Source organism: Micromesistius poutassou (assembly GCF_964030765.1).
Source record: "Micromesistius poutassou genome assembly, chromosome: 20".
In the NCBI taxonomy this organism is placed as follows: domain Eukaryota; kingdom Metazoa; phylum Chordata; class Actinopteri; order Gadiformes; family Gadidae; genus Micromesistius; species Micromesistius poutassou.
The window spans coordinates 9,170,692-9,189,440 of NC_140290.1; the positions used below are offsets into that span (position 1 = coordinate 9,170,692).

At 45.6% G+C, this 18,749-nt stretch overlaps 1 protein-coding gene across 1 annotated transcript; it reads right to left on the bottom strand.

Annotated features, from left to right (window-relative positions):
• Window positions 1–3,850: 3,850 nt before the first annotated feature.
• On the bottom strand, window positions 3,851–18,240 carry LOC311364871 (sodium/hydrogen exchanger 3-like; the record flags this gene model as incomplete). The annotated part of the gene is made up of 16 exons (XM_084484362.1): window positions 3,851–4,167; window positions 4,536–4,625; window positions 4,742–4,796; window positions 4,920–5,093; window positions 5,374–5,497; window positions 6,547–6,683; window positions 7,285–7,414; window positions 7,530–7,600; window positions 7,706–7,795; window positions 8,173–8,375; window positions 8,705–8,925; window positions 9,423–9,600; window positions 9,818–9,896; window positions 10,129–10,289; window positions 10,745–11,047; window positions 17,886–18,240. The coding sequence occupies 16 exons, from the start codon at window positions 18,238–18,240 to the stop codon at window positions 3,851–3,853; spliced, it is 2,688 nt and encodes an 895-aa protein (XP_084340488.1).
• Between the last annotated feature and the right edge of the window lie 509 nt (window positions 18,241–18,749).

An 18,749-nucleotide genomic window follows, 5' to 3' on the forward strand; every position in this document is an offset into this window, starting at 1 on the left:
TATAGCAAACTTCTTATCTACTACCTTCCCTTTAACGATTGAGAGACTCCTAGACTTACTTGGCTTCACCTTCATTCTAGCCCATTGCAGATTGCTATTTAACTTATCCAGCAACCTGCTGGTGCACGGAGCGGTTGACGTCATGGTTGTCATGTCGTCCATAAAGGCCCTAATTGGGGGGAGGCGTGGCCCCCCCTGCAACTTCTCCCCACCCACTACCCACTTAGAGGCCCTGATAATAACCTCCATCGCCATTGTGAAGGCGAGTGGGGAGATTGTACATCCCGCCATAATTCCTATCTCAAGCTGTTGCCACCCTGTGGTGTACTCTGCCGTATTAAAACAAAGTTGAATATCCAGAAAATAAGCTTTAACTAGGCTTTTAATGCTACCTGGGATTCTAAAGTAATCAAAGGCCTCCCATAACAGACTATGTGGTACTGACCCGAAGGCATTAGCCAAATCCAAAAATACAACATGCAGGTCTCTCCTCTCGCGCTTCGCTAACTGAATTTGGTGCCAAATCATACTGGTATGCTCTAAGCATCCGGAGAAACCAGGGATTCCAGCTTTCTGAACCGTGGTATCAATTAGTCTATTCTTTTCAAGATAACTTGTCAATCTCCGAGCCACAACACTGAAGAAGACCTTCCCTTCAACATTCAGTAGACTAATTGGTCTAAACTGATTAATCTCAACTGAGTCCCTCTCTTTGGGAATAAATATTCCCCCAGCCCTACGCCACGCCTTGGGAATACTCTGCTTTTTCCAAACTATTCCCATTAGCTTCCATAGGAATCTTAAAACATCCGGCGCGCTCTTATATAATCGGTAGGGCACTCCATTGGGTCCCGGGGCTGAAGAGGCCTTTGCATGTTTTATTACTTCTTGTACCTCTTTCCACCTTGGTGGGCTTTCATCACACTGACTACTTAATTCACCAATAGGTGGGATATCAGCGGGAAGCACCATCTCTCTGAACCTCTCCCTGTCTTTGTGCACTCCCTCCAAGTACTCCTCAAGCTTCTGCTTAGGTTCCATGAGACTACCACTCTTCTGCTTATCAAATAATGCCTTAACAAATTTAAATGGATCTTTATAAAATGCTACTCTAGCTCGTGACTTCTTCTTCCTATTTTTCCTAATATTTTCTGCTCTTCTTAGCACTGCCAACCGCTCCCTCACATCTGCCTGTAGACAATCAATACCTTCCTTCTCGTCATCTGTAGCTTTTCTCCACTGCTTCTTAAGCTGCCTCCTCTCCTGGATGAGTCTATCTATCTCTTGCTGGCGCCTAGACTTGACTACCTCATGTTGCCGTTTCGTCCTTTTCTCAACAATCCCAAATCTTTCTTTACCGTAGCTGTAGATAATGTCCCCCATTTTCTCTAACTTGCTTTCAGCAGTCCCTTTAAGCCGTCCCAAAATGCAAACCAGATCGCTGTTAACATCTTCCCAAATCCTACCTTCTGCTGCACCTGGCCACCTGATCCCAGGCCTATGGCCACTCATCTTCTCCCTCTTTGGTTGGCTGGCCTCCCTTTCTGCCTCAGTGCTTGACTCTACCTCCACAACATCAGGGGTGCTGATGTCCTGCGAACTGTGGGTTACTTCCTGTCGCTGGACTTCAACCGACTGACTCAATGCACTTCTTAAGAAGTAGCTATCAATGCGGGTTCCCTGTGTTCCCTCTACCAAGCACTTCATTCTACCTTGATGGATTCTTAGGCCCTTCATAGTAGTAACCTTCTGCCAGCCACACACACACACCTGCAGCTTCTTCTCAGTTAAATTTGAACTAATGGCTTCCACCGACATGCTTTCCTTACTCATAGTCAAATTCGTTCCAGGGTCATTAACCGTGTCCATCACAGGTGAGTCATCTTCCGCCCCTGCTCTCGCTGACTCTAGGGGTATTTTTCCATTATATCGTTTAGTAGCTTGGTAGGGTGTAACCCATAGCTTAATAAAGCCTGGGCTACTGCCACAATGGGCTGCTAACCCATTGCGGCCCCGGCGGGGTCTATTTCCTCCTGTCAGCCGTCTTTCCGTGCTGTCACAAGGTCTTTCCCTAGCTGCCAGCTGCCCTATTCACAGCAGTCACTAGCCTAAGCTAGCTTCAGTATTTCATTAATACACAGGATCAGATGTTATAATCCCTTGTGCCAAAATCCAAGGAAAACACATATTCAGAGGCCCCTGTCCAAACCAACCTTACAAGCACGCTGGCTACCAAACTACCAACCAAAGGTGAAAAGAAAAGAAAAATAAATAAATAAATAAATACAATACAATATACCTATCCTATCCTATGGCTTTCATAGCCTAAAAACAGCAATGCCACCTTCAACAGACCCAGGCTCCGTTTAAGTGCAAGCTCCAGGTAGTGACAATGCCCCCTGACCAATCCAACCTTATAAGCACATTGGCTACTAAGCTACCAACCAAAGGTGAAAAACACACGGCAACTAGCCCAACTAACAGCAGTAAATACAGCAGTATGCAGTAAGCAGAATATCATTGGGGTTATCAAGTGGGCACCCTCTTTCACAGATGTTTCGTTAAGTTAGGCCCACGACACCTCCTGAAGGCTTAACAATGAAACCAGCGTCCTGGATTCACCCCCCTCAATGCTGCCACCACATTGCCACATTTAATGCATATAAACACTCTCTTGCATCGTACCCCTAGCCCTACCACTAACCCTGACCAAACAAACACGTTAGCACAATAGCACACGTTAGCACATCTAGCTTACCTTAGCTTGGTAACCCCAGGAAGTATGTTTTCTCCTTACCCACAGCCATTCACTTGCTCGTTCTGCTGCCACGGACATGCTACTAACCGCCTGCCTCAGACTTCGTCCACAAATACCCAGTTCAGTCAGCAAGCTAATAGCAGATCTAGCCATGAACCCCCGTGCACCGACTTCAATAGGTCTTAGTCGTGTAGACCAGCCTCGCTGTGCTGCCTCTCCAGCCATCTCAGCATACTTCGCTTTCTTAAGCTCATTGGCTACTTCAACTCTGTCTTCCCAAGGAACTGTAAGCTCAATAAAATAAACAATCTTCTCTGAGTCTGACCACAATAGCATATCTGGTCTTAGCCGAGTGCTAACGATGTGTCTGTGTCTGATGTGTGTGATTATTAATTATGTATTCATCTCCATTTTGATTTGGTAATGGATTCGAAGAAGTAAAACTGCATTTCGTTTTTATTGCTAAACACACATTTTCAAAAGGACATGAGATCAAAGGCATTTCTACACGTTCTCCGTATACTTGATAACCACATCCTAGTAACCTCTTACACTGTGGACAGAGAAAACAAAGAGAATAAATATATATATATATGTTACACAAGTTACATTCAAAGCAGTGCTTACATTTGATTGACCTCAAACCCGCACATATATGTCATCTTACATGAAGTATTAATCAAATACTTGACTTTCTTAGTTTACATCAAAGGCAAATCTCTATATGTACATATCATCTTTAAATTAAGTATCCTCACATTCATGGGTAGCATTGGACAAAAACAATATTTGCGTATATTGATTGTATGGCAATGGAGGGACAAAAATACATCAATAAAACTATTCCATGTCCCTTGTGCAACCTGTACCTTTTATGTGTTCAATCAAGGGCAACCTAAAGGCAATCTTAGATCAACAAGAAGCAAAAGGTTGAGACCCTACAGGACAGGAAGGAGAAAACCAGAGGAAGAGGATAAGGGAAACAAAAGATTAAAAAGGAGAAATCACAATACATTCGCCAGGTCGTTTCAAAAGCCAGGCTGTGCAAAGTCTGAGGTCGCTCACGATCATGTGTGTGTGTGTGTGTGTACACTACAAATGGCTTCCCTCGTAGGAAGGTGGAGAAGGAGGGCGGAGGGACGACGGCGGTGGGGGTAGTGGTGGTGGTGGAGACTGTGGAGACTGGATCCTCTGGAGGTCGATCTCGTCCAGGTGGAAGGGGTCGGGGGACTGGGCGCTGATGCGCAGAGGGGCGAGGCGGCGCAGGTTCCTGGGCGTCACAGGCTGGTTGAGCTCCACCGCCGCGGCCGCGTCCCCGTCGGGCGGAGCCTGGGTCAGCCACGAGGGGTCCGGGTGGAGCGCGCCGACGTTCTCCATGTCCGGCATGAAGGCAGGGTTCTCCACGCCAGCTAGGCCAACGAAGAAGAAGATGAGAAAGAACGACGATGACGTGGGAAAGAGCTGTTGCTTTGTTGACAACACAGGGCTATGCACCCATAAAGGAGGAAGTGGTTGGTTGAGGTTGGGTTGACGTCCGTAGAAATGTACATTTGGTTTACAAAATGTCTTCTTTCTCGGGTGAGAAGGAAGATATTTTGTAAACCAAATGTACATTTCTTTGGACATTTGGTTTTAACGTTCTTCTTCTCAATTGTAATGGTTCATGCCTACGATCTTTTTTCATCTTTTTTTTTTGCATCTACTATTGACTTTTGGCTAGTATTTGAGTTGAGTATCTATGACTAACATGGGGTTAAGTGGTAAGAAAGGTGCTAACCTCCCACTCTGTAGCTCACTCTCATGGGGAACGAGTTGACATACGTCTTCTGACCACCGGAGGCGCCACCAGACTCCGGGATGTCATAATCTAAAAGATAGAGAAGATTTTTTTATATTGTGGGGCAAGAAAGGAATTTTAGTACTTAAGTTAACGAAGTACTTTTTTGTTATTTCAAATTTGCAAAAATAGAAACAGATGCACACCTAAATCACTATACGCACGGCTCCTTTCCAAATCTGTGGTTTTTCCATTCGCCGTCTGTGTCGATGCAGAAGAGCAAAGTAACGGTCATTCGCAACGTGATTTCAACCATACAAAGCAGCGTAAATCGGTTACATCGCCCTCTAGCGGCGACATTGAAGACAACGCTTTGGGCCAAACCTTCTGCAGGTTATCTTTCTTTGAGTCCCTGGTGATTTTGTTTGCGGGAGCGCCTCCAGACTTGGCCTTCTTGAAGGACTCCAGGCGGGTCTGCATGGTTCTTTGGAGGATCTCCTGGACCTCACCCTCGTCTTTGTTGATTTCAAAGTGAGTCCTGCTGTATCTGTGCCTGTGCTGTGAGCCACAATGACAACATGTAACGTGTGATTAGGTTTCAATTGATGGAATACAATTCTACAAGTAGCCTACCTGTATCCATAAATACATTTTCTTCTATTTAAGTAAAACATGTTCATATAGGCGCTGTTTAATTGGAGCCAATGACAGAATGAATTTGTATTGAAATGTTACATTATATTATTCTATGACGAAGAGGTAAACTCATATCTTGCATCTAAGGATGGAATCATAGAACTATTTGACATATTGTATTGTATTAAACAGCATCTCCAACCTGTTTCCTTCCTTTATAGAGGTTTTGCTGCAGAAGGTTGTGTGGGTTGACGCTCTCTGCCTCCCTCGTGCCCTTGATGTCCTGATCGTGCATCTCCAAGCTCACTGAGGGTATATCATGCCTTCTGCAGGAAAGAGAACACAAACAAGATGTTCATGTTTAGTAGAGTCCAGTAGAGTTGGGAGTAGACAGCGGGTATGGTTGCTTATTGCGACCACCAGATGGCGGTGTATAAGCACGCACATGGATTCTACGGCCAGAGAGTTGTCAGTGTTAGTGGTGGATTTCATGTTTGCTTGATTCAGTTTGCGTCGGTCAGTTCACCAAGAAGAATCATTCAGAATCGTTCATTCGTTCGTTCGTTCGTTCGTTCGTTCATTCGTTCAGACACGTTTCCGGTAGCGGTGAATCACGGTTCTCAGTTGAGTCGGTCAGACTCAGCTCCTCCTTCGTTCTCAATCTCAAACGAATCACGATCGTGCAGTGGTGCAAACGGTCATCAATCAACACAACATTAACTAAGTTCCTTTCAGCTGAGGAGCGCTTTATGTTCGGAATCGGGATGTTCTTGCCTGGCTGGCTCTCGTGACGTCTCAGTCCTCGAGTCTTCACCACTTACCACAGTCAACACAGTGAACGAACAGCGACTCGCGAGTCAGCGTCAGCGACTCAACGACTAGTGGGTGGATCTGGGAGTCGAGTCTCGGAGAACGAATGATACGAACGAGACGAACAAGAGAGAACTGAAACGGGGAATCAGGTCGGTTCGTTCTTGTTAAAGAGTGGTTCATTCGAACTGATTCGTTCGCAAACAACCCATCACTAGTCAGTGTACATTTTTCGAAAGAGTTGGTATAATAATATTGAAATGTTGTTGGTCCTGCATCGAATTAGTCGAGCTAATTAGAGTGTTTTATTGCTGTTATTATAATATGTAGTATAAATAGGCTATTACATGTTACGTCAGAAGCAATGTTAGAAAAAAAGAAAAAGAAAAAACGAAAGTCAGCAAGAAAAACAGAAAGTAAGAAAGAAAAAAAGAACAGAAATAACAAAAGTAAGAAAAGACAAAGAAAGAGAGAAAAGAAAAAAAGGAAGAAAGGAAGGAAAAAAGGTCAGCCATAGTTTGTCCCCAACTCTGATTCGACCATGTGGATGGTACGGTCCACTCACAGGTAGGTGGCATAGGGAACCGCTTCATTGGTGGCGTCTGCCATGATGTCGGGCACCATGTCCTCATCAAACTTCTTCTTGAAGTCCACAACGGCGGTCTTGTTGCGTATGAACTCCAGGGATCCTCGTCGCTCGCCCTGCGCCATTAATCAACAACCTAATGGGTTCCTGGCGGCCATTAACGACTCACTCATCTAACCAATTAGCCTTGCCAGCGTTATTACAGTGGATTGAACAGAAGTAATTATGACATGGAGCAATTAGGAGGTACTAAACAGACGATTCACTGATGAGGCGAGTCCTCTTAGGAAAAGGGTTGAGCCATGGTTTTAACTAAAACTTTATGAAGCGCTTTGTGACTGTTACTATGATTAAGGGATGAAGAAAATAAAATGTACTCAATTGGTACTATTGCAAATAAGTAATTCAGCAGATGCTCCCATCCAAAGGGACTTAAAGGTGACATATTCTACCACCAGGTGTGAGTGTCGTTAGCAACTAGGTGGACACGCCCACTTGTGATCAAAAGAGGGAGATTTTCCAAACGGCTTATAACTGCTAATCACACTCAAACCTGGTTGTATAATATGTCACCTTTAAAGCAAAATAAGATACATGTCATTAAGGAGCAGCTGAGAGTTAGGAGCCTCTCACTCAATAATGCCTACAGAACTGTACATTGTACAAGTACATTGGGGGTTTCAAACCCAGAACCCTACTACTGGGAGTCAGACCCACCTCCTTGACGTAGCTCATGGCGTCGTTGAGGTTGAGCTGGTGGAAGATGTGGAAGAGGTGGTCTCGGTCCCTCCGTGCAGAGGGCTTCATCAGCAGCCAGGAGAGGTACTTCACCTCAAAGTGGTTCCACCTGCACAGCCCCACACGGCACACGCACAGACGCACTGTTCGGTACACAGACTCTCACCACTAGTGAGAAAACCAATGAAAACCTCAGCCCGATTGAATGCTGTGTGTCCACCTACTTGTCCCTCATGTTGTTGTGTCCTATCTGTCCCGAGATGTCCTCTATGGCCACAAGCATGTGGTCAAACACCTGCAAGGAGAGTCGCCATAGTTACGACACACAGATCTGGGTCTTGAGTGGATTGGTGTACACCTATGTTATGGAATGTGTGTTAGTGTATTTTCTGTGCATTACCTTATTCTGCACTTTTCCTATGAGCGAGAGACCTGTGTCGGCAGCCTTCTTCACCTTCAGCCAGTTGACCAATGGCTTCATGGTGACCCCCTGCAACCAGGAAGTGGTCGACCACATCAGCACGTTTCTGCATTCAGTCAAGTCAGTCTGATCTTTTTCTATTTTGTGTGTTATCGATTGTACTATGTCGTGCTTAAAGGTGCTGTAGGTAAGGTTCAAGGGTTTAAAAGAGAGACAGTGAAAAATAACCAAAGAGAGCAACATTTTTAGGCTAAACAACCAACAAAAGAGATGCCATGATTGGTGGAAAAATTAGCTTTGAGCGGTCGAAAATCTAAATTCTTTCATTTAAAGGCAGACATATTTAACCAGAACTGATATTTTCACAGAGCATTTGAATCACTAATAGCTGATGGATGGCTGTTTGGTGCAGTGTAGTGTAATTCATGACGTCATAACGTTGTTACCTGGAGAATAACGGTGAAGTAGACCACAATTAGTGTGGTGGAGATCATGAGATTCCTCTCCTTTATCGTGCTCTTGTTCAGCATCACGGCCAGACCGTACGCCACTGCCCCCCGCAGGCCACCGTAGCTCATGATGACCTGGTCGATGTACTCCACGGGCACCAGGCGGAACTTATTCAGGATCCAGGTGAGGAAGAACACACCTGGGGAAAAGAGTGTGCAACGGTGACCTTTGACCTTTGAAAGTCCTCACTGTACATGCAAGGAATTTGTCTCATTTTGTATGGTGGTGTATCACTGAAGAAAACAAAATGTACAAAATTCTGTGCAGGAATTTAAATATATACCAAAATATGACCTACAAAATATTAAATGTATAAAATCCAAACTATTAAATAAAAGATACTTAGAAAAAAGGGATGAAAACATTTTTGATTACAAATATAAATTGTGCACAGAGAGTTTTAACCAATGATGTTACGGCAGGCGGCGTCTCTCGTCCAACCAGAAGCGAGCGAGCGCAACGACTCACCGATGATCCTGTAGACGAAGATGAAGAGGAGGGTGAGCAGGATAAAGCCTGTGTTCCACACCCAGATGTTCTTGTCGATGGCCGAGATGCCGAGGAAGAGGAAGATGATGGTCTCCGAGCCGTTGGCCAGCACCTTCATGGCGTGCTGGACTGTCGCCACCGACGCCTCGTCCATGTTGGCCTTGATGTAGCGCTGGCACGCGATGCCCGTGAACACGATCCTGAACACAGCAAACAAATAAATAAACAAACAAACACAAGGTCATGTGTTCGTACTGTTATTGTGTTGTTATGGTATTATTACAGTGTCGGTATGGTTGGCAATGCTGCCAAACATAATCCAAAACTCAACAAACAAACACACACATAAACAAATACAAGGTCATGTGTTCAGGTATTGATATGGATGTACAACAAGTTCAGAAAGCAAAGTATTTCAGCTGGATGTGTCTCAGACTGGATTGCTTGAAAGAATGCATCAATGAGGTTTTTTTGTTAAATTTTGAAGAATTTCAAAATTTTTCAAAAATACGTTTTCACTGTTCATTTAAGGAAAGGTTTCATGGAGATGTTTCCCTTTCTGGGAAATACTACATAAATATAACCATGAAATACTCCAACTCACTTCTAATGCCAGCCATTGTGGACTACACACAAACAAACCCATATGTAATGCGTGTGAACATCATTATCCACCCCCAGATTAGTTGGTACTCACGACAAGATGGCGGAGAGGGACAGCATCTCGGCCGTGAGGTAGGACAGGTATCCCAGGATGAAGATGAACCCTGGTTCGATGATCCGGATGTTCTTGGTGACCCGGGTCACCAGGCAGATCAGGACCCCGAACACCAGGCCCAGCAGGGAGCCGCCAAACGCCACCACAAAGAACGACACTGGGCGAGAGACACAGAGAGACAGAGGGAGAGAGAGACAGAGAGAGACACAGAGACAGAGGGAGAGAGAGACAGAGAGACAGAGAGAGAGAGAAAGAGGGAGAGAGAGGGAGACAGAGAGACAGAGATAGACACAGTGCTTTCAGTGCTTTGGCCATATTGGTTTCCCATGCAAACGGTGAGAGAGACACATAGAGACTTATCCTCATAATCGTACCTATTCCTTTGACAATCTCTGCAGCGTCGATGCGCGCGCCACCCAGAGACACAAACGCATCAAAGACATTGAAGAGCACCTGAAGGAGGGAGAGAAGAAGAGAAACAACAATTCACTAATTCACTAAAGGTCAGAACCACCGGCACACATCCGCAAATCTACAACCATCCATCGCTTCATAAAGAACCACACACACACACACACACACACACTCTCACACACAGACACACACACACACTCTCTCACACACACACACACACACACACACGACACGTCTGAAGAAGAGGAAGGCCCGAGTGCTGAACACCCACCACGGTGACGCCGTCGTTGAGCAGAGACTCTCCGAACACCATGACGAAGAGCACCTCGTTGACGTGCACCTGCTCGAACACGGCGAGCACGGCCACCGGGTCCACGGCCGCGATCAGGCTCCCGAACAGCAGGTACTGCAGCAGGCCGATCTCAAGGTCCCCTGGGGAGACAGACCCACAGGGGGGGACACGTCAGTACCCACCATGCAACACTTCCCCCCAAACTCTCAGACATCTATCTGGATGGACAGGCTGTTCGTCCAATGAGAGGAGGGGGAGGTGGGGGACGGGGGACGGGGGACAGGGGGTTGGGAGGAAGGTTGAGAAGGTGGTACAAAAGTGGCTGAAAGGTACTGGGTTTGATCTCCAATGTCCGCCATTAGGCCTGTATGTGTTATTGAGATTTTTGCTCAAGGGTGACTACGGGACATTGGGGCTTGAACCAAGGGCCTTTCGTCTGGGAGTTAAACACTCCACTACTCCTCACCCCCCCCCCCCCCCTCTCTCTTACCCATGGCGGCCCCCCCCCCCAACCCCTCCTCCCCTCTCTTACCCATGGCTCCCCCCCTCCTCCCCTCTCTTACCCATGGCTCCCCCCCCCCCCCCCCTCTCTTACCCATGGCGCCCCCCAGGTGGCAGCCCCACAGCGACAGCCCCACCGAGGCGGCGTTCCAGCAGGTACCGATGATGGCGTAGATGAGGATGGCGCCCAGGTTGCTGAAGAACAGCTTGTTGGGCATGGTGTAGCCGGCGTCCAGGATGATCTGTGGCAGCAGGTAGAAGAAGAAGACGGTGGGCGTCAACGTGAAGGTCTGCACCCCGTCCGCCGCCCAGATGACGCCGCCCAGCAGGAAGCCGAAGCAGATGAGCAGGGCGCTCTCCGGGATGTAGTTGGTGACCGAGTGGTTGGCCTCGATGACTGCGGGAGAGAGAGGGGGAGAGCAGGGGTTAGGAGGGCTAAGGTAGGAGGTTCTGCGTCTTTGGAGAGCAGCGTGAGAAAGTGCGCGGTACACTTTTTTTTTATTACACTTTTTGGCACTCGAGGGGATCAGTCCAATTTATTTTGACCGTTTGTTATGTTTGTGGCTGTTGCAAAGACTACACCCGGTCACTGTGTAAAGGTGAGCGGTTTTAAGTAGTAACAAAGCGCATGTCCGCTCCTATCTTACGTCATCGGGTCGACCTGTCGTCAGATCTGGTGAAAGAAAGAGTCATGTGCGGCTGTCGCCAAACCGCCGCCCCTCCGGAGCGATTCCGCTGTTTCCACACAACTTGGACTCCTGGAGTAGTTATGGTCGTCTGTTGATTTAGCTTCGCCGTTTTCCTTTCATGCACATTGAAGTTTTGTAACTCAGACATTCACCCGGAACACTTGCCAATGATCAACTCTTGCGGTCGTACTACTACCGTTGCTGTTGGTGTATAATTAACAAGCATGATTACCTGTCTATAGGAGGAATGGACGCACATATATAACACAATTTGTTTCCCTTGGTTAGACTTTTGTTTGTTTTGGTTCTGTAATGTTTTTGCTTTTTTTTTTAAAAGGGATTACCTCTCTAAAATAACCCATGCATAAGGTAAATTGAGATACGTGGGCCTTATCATTTTTAACATGCTTGAGCTCACCTTATATGTGGATATGGAGGACCTAACCACGTGTGGCTTTATAGGAAACACGCAACACGAGCATCAATTCAACGGCCTGCAGGGCTGAGCTTTTGATGTCAGAGATCTTTCATTCATTCTAAGGGGCAATTGGGTTACAGATTAAGTTGGGCACACTTGGGCTTGTAAATGTTCAATAGCTATGTTGATATAGGCTAGTCCTTGCTGGACCATTAAACTCAGAAGTGAACTTTTGTTGTGTGTGCTCCAGATGTATTGTGAAAGGTTTCTTGTTCTTGTTCTTGTGGGCCTACCAGAGATTTTTTTATTTATTTAGAAGCCAAGATAAACAACAAATAGCCTATTGCTAATTAGTAGGCATATGGCTAATGAGTGCAATAACCTGCTGCCTGGACGCTGCATTGTTTAAAATAGGATTTTTATGATTGTGTTACTAACATGACTAAATAATAAAAATAAACTCTTAACATTAAAATCAGCAGTGGGAGTGACTTATGGGCATGCGTACATGACTCTGAACAATGGCATGTGCAGCAAGAAACTTATGTTATTTTGTTATTTTGGGATCACATGATAATGCTGATAGTACTCTTGGCTACTATTATAGTAAGGCTATTTTTAACACATTATTGTAACTGTTGTATCATTTTCATAGGGAGTCAATGAAGCCTCAAATAGATCTATAATAGTCCTCTTCAAAGCGTTGTCTTTCTGTTCATTATTAGTTTTGCATAGAGCCTATGATTTATTTTTCTTTGAAACAGGGCTTTCCTCTTGAAGACAGCATTGCTCAAAGCTCTTTTGTGTATTCTTGCAGTACAGTGTCACTATTCTTTCATCCTGAAAGACAAGAGATCACATCATGTTGCACAACATTAGTTTAATTATAGCACAACTGTATTTCTCGCCCATTATAAAGTGGTAGTGGGCGACTAATAGAACTGCATAGAACTGCATTTTTCGTCAAGGTGCTGTCTAGTAAGGACCTTATGATGTGGAACGACGCTGAAAATGATCAGTCTCAACCTGATTTCACATCAAAAGCCTTAATAACTTATTTATCGTTTTAAGTACAGACACTTTGGCAAAATTTGACAAAGCATGAAAACCAAAAAGCTTTTCCATTTTTGTTTGACAAAAGTCTAATGTGTATATTTATATATATTGATAGTAAATAGAGAGAGAGAGGGATAGATAGATAGATATAGATAACTAGAAAGAGAGCGATAGAGGGATAGAAGATGGATTTTGTTAGATTGTTTTTTCCCAACATTGATTTAACCCAAGAGACTCAAGTCTGTTATCAGTATTTTTAAATTCTTATCATTCATAACAGCTCACATGATCACCTCTCACCTGATAAAATGTGATATTACCCAATTCGCTAAAGTCCCATACATACTATGGTTATTTTGAATCTTTATCTTCGTCTGCTCTGTTGACTCTGCTGCTGTAACTCCTGACTCTCTCTCCCTCCCGGGATTACGCAAGAATATTCTTTTATTCAATAAATGGAAATAAAGATAAGATACAATTCTCCACAATTTACTATTACTATTAATACTATATGTTGTTGTTACTTTTTTTTAAGAATGCCTACAGGCAGATTGCTGCTGTCTTAATCTTATAACATAAATCTGCTAAAAAAAAATGGCCGCCCGCCACATGTCATTCAAGCCAAGACTGTAATCGAAGACGGACCAATCAAACACAACGTCCACACCTACCCATCTTCAACACCCCGGCCACCAAGATCCACAGAGCCACCAGGAACGGCGTCTTCACGTCGTGCCAGTTCAGCGCCACCACGGGTATCCCCTCGCGGTCAGACACGCTGTAGCCGGTGACATTGGGCCCAGGCTCCGGATTCAAGTTACCTGCCCCTGCCCTTGAGCAAGCCACCAGGGCAGCCCCCAGCAGCCACACCTGTGTGCTTACGCCAACTGCCATTCTACGCGCTAACTGAGTGGAATCAACAGGTTTTACAGTAGACTCTCTGATTGGTTGACTGACCTTGCCGTGACTTTATATAGAAACTCAAGGTGACCTCTGATGGAGACCCAAAGTGGGTCAGACGTTCTCAGCTGTAGACAGCCAGAAGAGCTTGTCAGGTTTTGGTTGTGCTGCCTTCAGCTCAGATGTCCTCTGCTTCTAATGACTTGATTTTTATCCTTCTCTCAATAAGTTGTGGGATTCTATCTCTCTCCCTCTCTCTCTCTCTCTGTCTGTCAGTCTGCCTGTCTCTCTCTCCCTGTCCGTCTGTCTCTCCCTCTCTCTATCTTCTATGTATCGTCAGTGTGTCTCTGTGACTTTGTATCTTCCGTCTCCTCCAGCTGTGTCTGTGGTAGGTGGTGAGGGGTGTGTTGGAGGCAGAGCGGTGTAGACTCGCGGTGCTCAGCTGTCTGTATCTGGCCCTGGGCCGACGGTGGTGGCAGCCGTAGCTGATACACCACAAAGACATCTGATGAGTCGGCCGTCTTTTAATAACAAATCACTACTCACTTTGCTGCAGCCATTTTTTATCTGAAATGCTCACATTCCAGCTAATCCCTGTGTGTCTTAAAAAGCTATTTTTTTACTTTAAAGGAACATCAAGTAGTTATTAAGTTGATGTGTGACGCGTTATAAATAATACCATGAGGTAAAAGTATTTGGGTTTCTTAGGTGTTTTTTGTGATTCATTCTTTGATGATTGTCCTTGAATGTGTGCGTGTCAGAGTGTGTGTGTATGTTTGTCATGGTTGTGCAGGTGTGGGTGTGAGTGTTTATGGTTATGTGCGCGTGTTTATGGTTGTTTGTGTGTGTGTGTGTGTGTGTGTGTGTGTATGTTTATGGTTGTGTGTGTGTGTGTGTCTGCTTGTCTATCTGTACTGTATGTGTTATTGTCCCTGAGAGAGAGAGAGAGAGAGAGAGAGAGAGAAAGAAGGGGAGACAGAGTGGGAGACATAGAGAAAGGGAGAGCACAAAGGGGAGACAGAGCAATAGAGAGAGAGTGGGGGGGATGCCAGTCCATGCGACAGCTCCACCACCAGCACACGTTTTGTTTGTGTTAGTGTTAAACTGAAACTTTTCTTGTGTAACATTTTCCGGCCTTTCACCACCAACACATCCTAGAGGTTATATTTACGTAATGATTGACTCTGTGACCACCTCACTCACCTGGCTCTCACACTGAGGGGTGGCGGCTACGGAGCAGTCCATTCTCGCATTGTTCAGAGGTCTTTATAGTTCTAGTCTAGAGCACCTGTGATTGCTCAAGACGAAGGCAGAAATACAAGGGCAACCCACCTGTTGGAAAACCGGATGTATTCCTTCTAATAGTGGTGAGAAAGGATGGGAAAAGCTTCCTTAGTATCGAATCAAGAACTAGAAAGATAGTGGTTTGTTTGTCCTAGAAGGAAAATTCAGGAAATTGTGCTTGAACTTAGTTTCTTGACTATTCTCTTGGTTGACAAACATAAGTACAAAATGCAATCCTATACAGTGTTTCTGAGACACGAAAAAACAATACTGTTTGACTAGTGTCCCCAAATATGTTGTAAGCTATGTATAGTGTCTAGAAATAGATCATTTGTCTCCTTGTAGTTTCTGTGTGTTCATTTATTTATTTATCAATTGATGAATTGTCATTCAAAGGAAGACAAGTGTTTTGTGTGATGAGTGGATGCCCATCCCAGTCCTGCTGTCCTACATGAAGACGTCTTGTCTCAGACACAATAGTCCCATTCAGTTTGAGAGCCGAAACACAAAATACCAACACGAGATCGCACACAGGTGTGTGAGTGCCGGTTCACATCATTGTGTCGCTTATTTAACAGACCAGTCTCAGGACGCAATGTGTGTAGAACTAATAGAACTGCATTTTTCGTCAAGGTGCTGTCTAGTAGGGACCCTATGATGTGGAACGACGCTGAACGCGATCAGAGTCTTGATTTCACATCAAAAGCCTAAATAACTTATTTATCGTTTTAAGAAGCAGTTTGTGGTCGGCGTGGAGCTTAATCATTAGGGAAACTGCCACAGTTTATGGTCTATTAAGTACATTTTAAAGTAGAGTTAGAGGGAGAGCCTGGAGTGGATAGGGTTACTGTATAACTTGACAAAAAAGGACATCTATGCTTTTCAATTTGAGTTTTGTTTTCTGTTTTTCGTCTTTCTCCCTGCTTCCTTTCAATAAGGAAAGCCCCAATCTAACCATAAGTCCCACTCAGTATGATAGAGAGAGGGTGGGAAGATAAGCAGACCTGAATGTTTTATACTTCACATTTCAGTAACTGTTCTCAATAGGATCGAGAGTGAGGGACAGCGCCATCAGGAGTGTCAGAGCGCTAGCCGGGAACGGGAAGAAAGAACACAAATATTGGGAGACTTTTAAGACGGAATGAGAAAGAAAATGAGAACCATCCTTTTCTCATGAACACTAATCATGGAAATCTCCCATCCCAAAACACTATGCGATCAGCTTGGCCTTGGTATAAGAAGGGATGTTGATAGCTTTAGAACCAATTACCATCAACCTCCAGTGACACGGGGCAGTGACAAATGAATGAAGAATCAGTGATCTTTAAGCAAATCTTCCAGAAGCGACTCTGGCAGCAGCCACAGCAAACTCTGTTCCAGATAGATACACAGACCATATCAGAACCGGAGTGGACTAGAGCTGGAGCTACGATCTCTGTGCTTCCACCATCGTAACTTCTGGCTAGCTTTTACCGTATAACATACCATGTTCAGTTTGGCTGCTTCTTATCACTTAATGTTTTGTTGTTTTCCCACACTGAGAGCACATTAGTGCAGTGATGCTATCTGCAGCTCCAGAGTAGAAGGACTGAAGGAAAGGGAGTCTGTGTGTTGACCATGTCTGTTCCTCTGTGATGTTGACTCCCATAATCCACAGTGGTGTGCGTGTCTTCTGTTGTTGTGCTCTCCTGAAGTCCACAATCAGCTCCTTGGTATTGCTGACCGTCATGAGGAGGCTGGAGAAGCACGGTTCGGTAGCGGATGTCTTGAAGCATTTTTTTGAAGCACAACTTTTCTGTCACGCGATAGAAGCTTCAATCACTTTTTGGCCAGTGGAAAACATCAGGTTACTGGTAGTATGTGGCCGAACCTAGCGCACGCCATTCGACCAATCACCACAGCCCAAAGTAACTGCCCAGAACGGTCCAAAACACTTAATCTTTTTAAGTAGCCCTTTTTATGGGCTCAGATAATGCTCCTAATAAGATAACCCTTCAGGGTTGAAAGGTCAGTGTCTCAGTTCAGGGTCGATATTCCCCCAACCTCAGAATAAAGGGTGTGCTTTTATTCATAAGGGAACCCGCCAAAGTTGGTGCGTTTCCACTAATATAGCGTCTAAAATATGAACTAAACCTCAGACTGATACAAATCTGACACATTTCTGTTTTAATACATTACATGTATGAATGGTAGCATTTATGCTCCATGTTTAAACTTCATGTGCCTGTGCTTTCAGTGACTCATGGATAAACCATAAACCTTATTTCGCTTTCCACTCAGCCGGCCGGGCATCTGGCTAGTCAGAAGAAGATTTTTAATGGATCACTCCTACTAATACATGCATTCGCATCGTTTTGCTCTGTTGTCACTATATTGAAGAAGACATGAGTCCTGATTTGTATTAGCAGGAGGTTAGCATTCATGAATGGTAGTATTAAGGGTGTTTTTTCTTGCCCTCTGTGGCTAGGGTCAGGGGGTCATAAAGATATGGCCAGTTAAGCCCATTGTACCTGTGATTAAGGGCTATATAACTACAATTGAATTGATTGACCGATTGAATTGATTGATCTTTTGACCTCTTTGTTATTTTGCATTGACCTGACAATGACCTGTGCTTCCTCCAGGATCCTCCAAAGTGTTCTGTATGTAAAGGATGCTGTGGTGGAACACGGTGTCTGACATTGAAATGCAGTGTGTGTGTGTGTGTGTATGTGTGTGTATGTCAGCGTGTGTGTATGTCAGCGTGTGTGTGTATGTCAGTGTGTGTGTGTGTGTGAAAATATATGTGTGTGAATGAATACATGTATATATATGTGTGTATGTCAGCGCGCGTGTGTGTGTGTGTGTGTGTGTGTGTGTGTGTGTACGTCAGCGTGTGTGTGACTCACTGAGCTTGCAGATCCAGCTGACCAGGATCCACAGGGTGACAATGTAGGGCGCCTGGACGTGCGACCACTTCCAGCTGACGATGGGCAGTGTGGTGATGGGCGCCCCGTGCCCGTGCTCCGCGCTCCCCTCGCACGCCGTCGTGCCGTTAGCCTCCCCGCCGTGGGAGTCTCCGTGGCTGGCCTCCGCCTCGCCGCTCGGCCCCGTCCCGCTGGCCTCGTGACCCGGGGTCACGTCATTCCGGGGGTCCGGCCCCACTCCGGTCCGGAGGTCTTGGCTCCGGACCGGACGCGGTCCTCCGATGAGCAGGAGGGAGATCAGCAGGAGGAGGAGGGTCCTCCACGCCGCGGAGGCCATGTCCAGCCCTGTCCTCTGCCTCTCTGACCTCCACCTAGGACCCAGCTGTCCTGATACTGTCCTGAGTCAGAGTCTGGAACCGGTGGAATTAAGAGCTGTCCTGATTCTGTCTGAGTCAGAGTCAGAGTCTTGAACCGGTGGAATCAAGATGAATTGAGAGCTTTGAGCGATATCAAGGGCTTGCACGGCTCCTCCAACAGCATTTAATCTGCTGATTTAAATCTCTCTGGGCTTTATATTTCTATCTAGCTACTCTGATGTACGGTCAGTCCTCTCTCCCTCTTCTCCTCCGACACCTCTTTCCACCATCCACCCCCCCCCTCTTGCCCAGAAGACACCTTTTCACTGCAGGTGAAGGCCAGCCCCCTATAGACTCTAGCCCCGCCCACTTCTTCCGCAACACCCCCCACCGGTTGGTGATGTAATTGGTCCTTTTTGCTAGTGTGTGTGTACGTATCTGTGTCTGTGTATTCATGTGTGGGAGGTCATATACACACATAGAAGTGAGT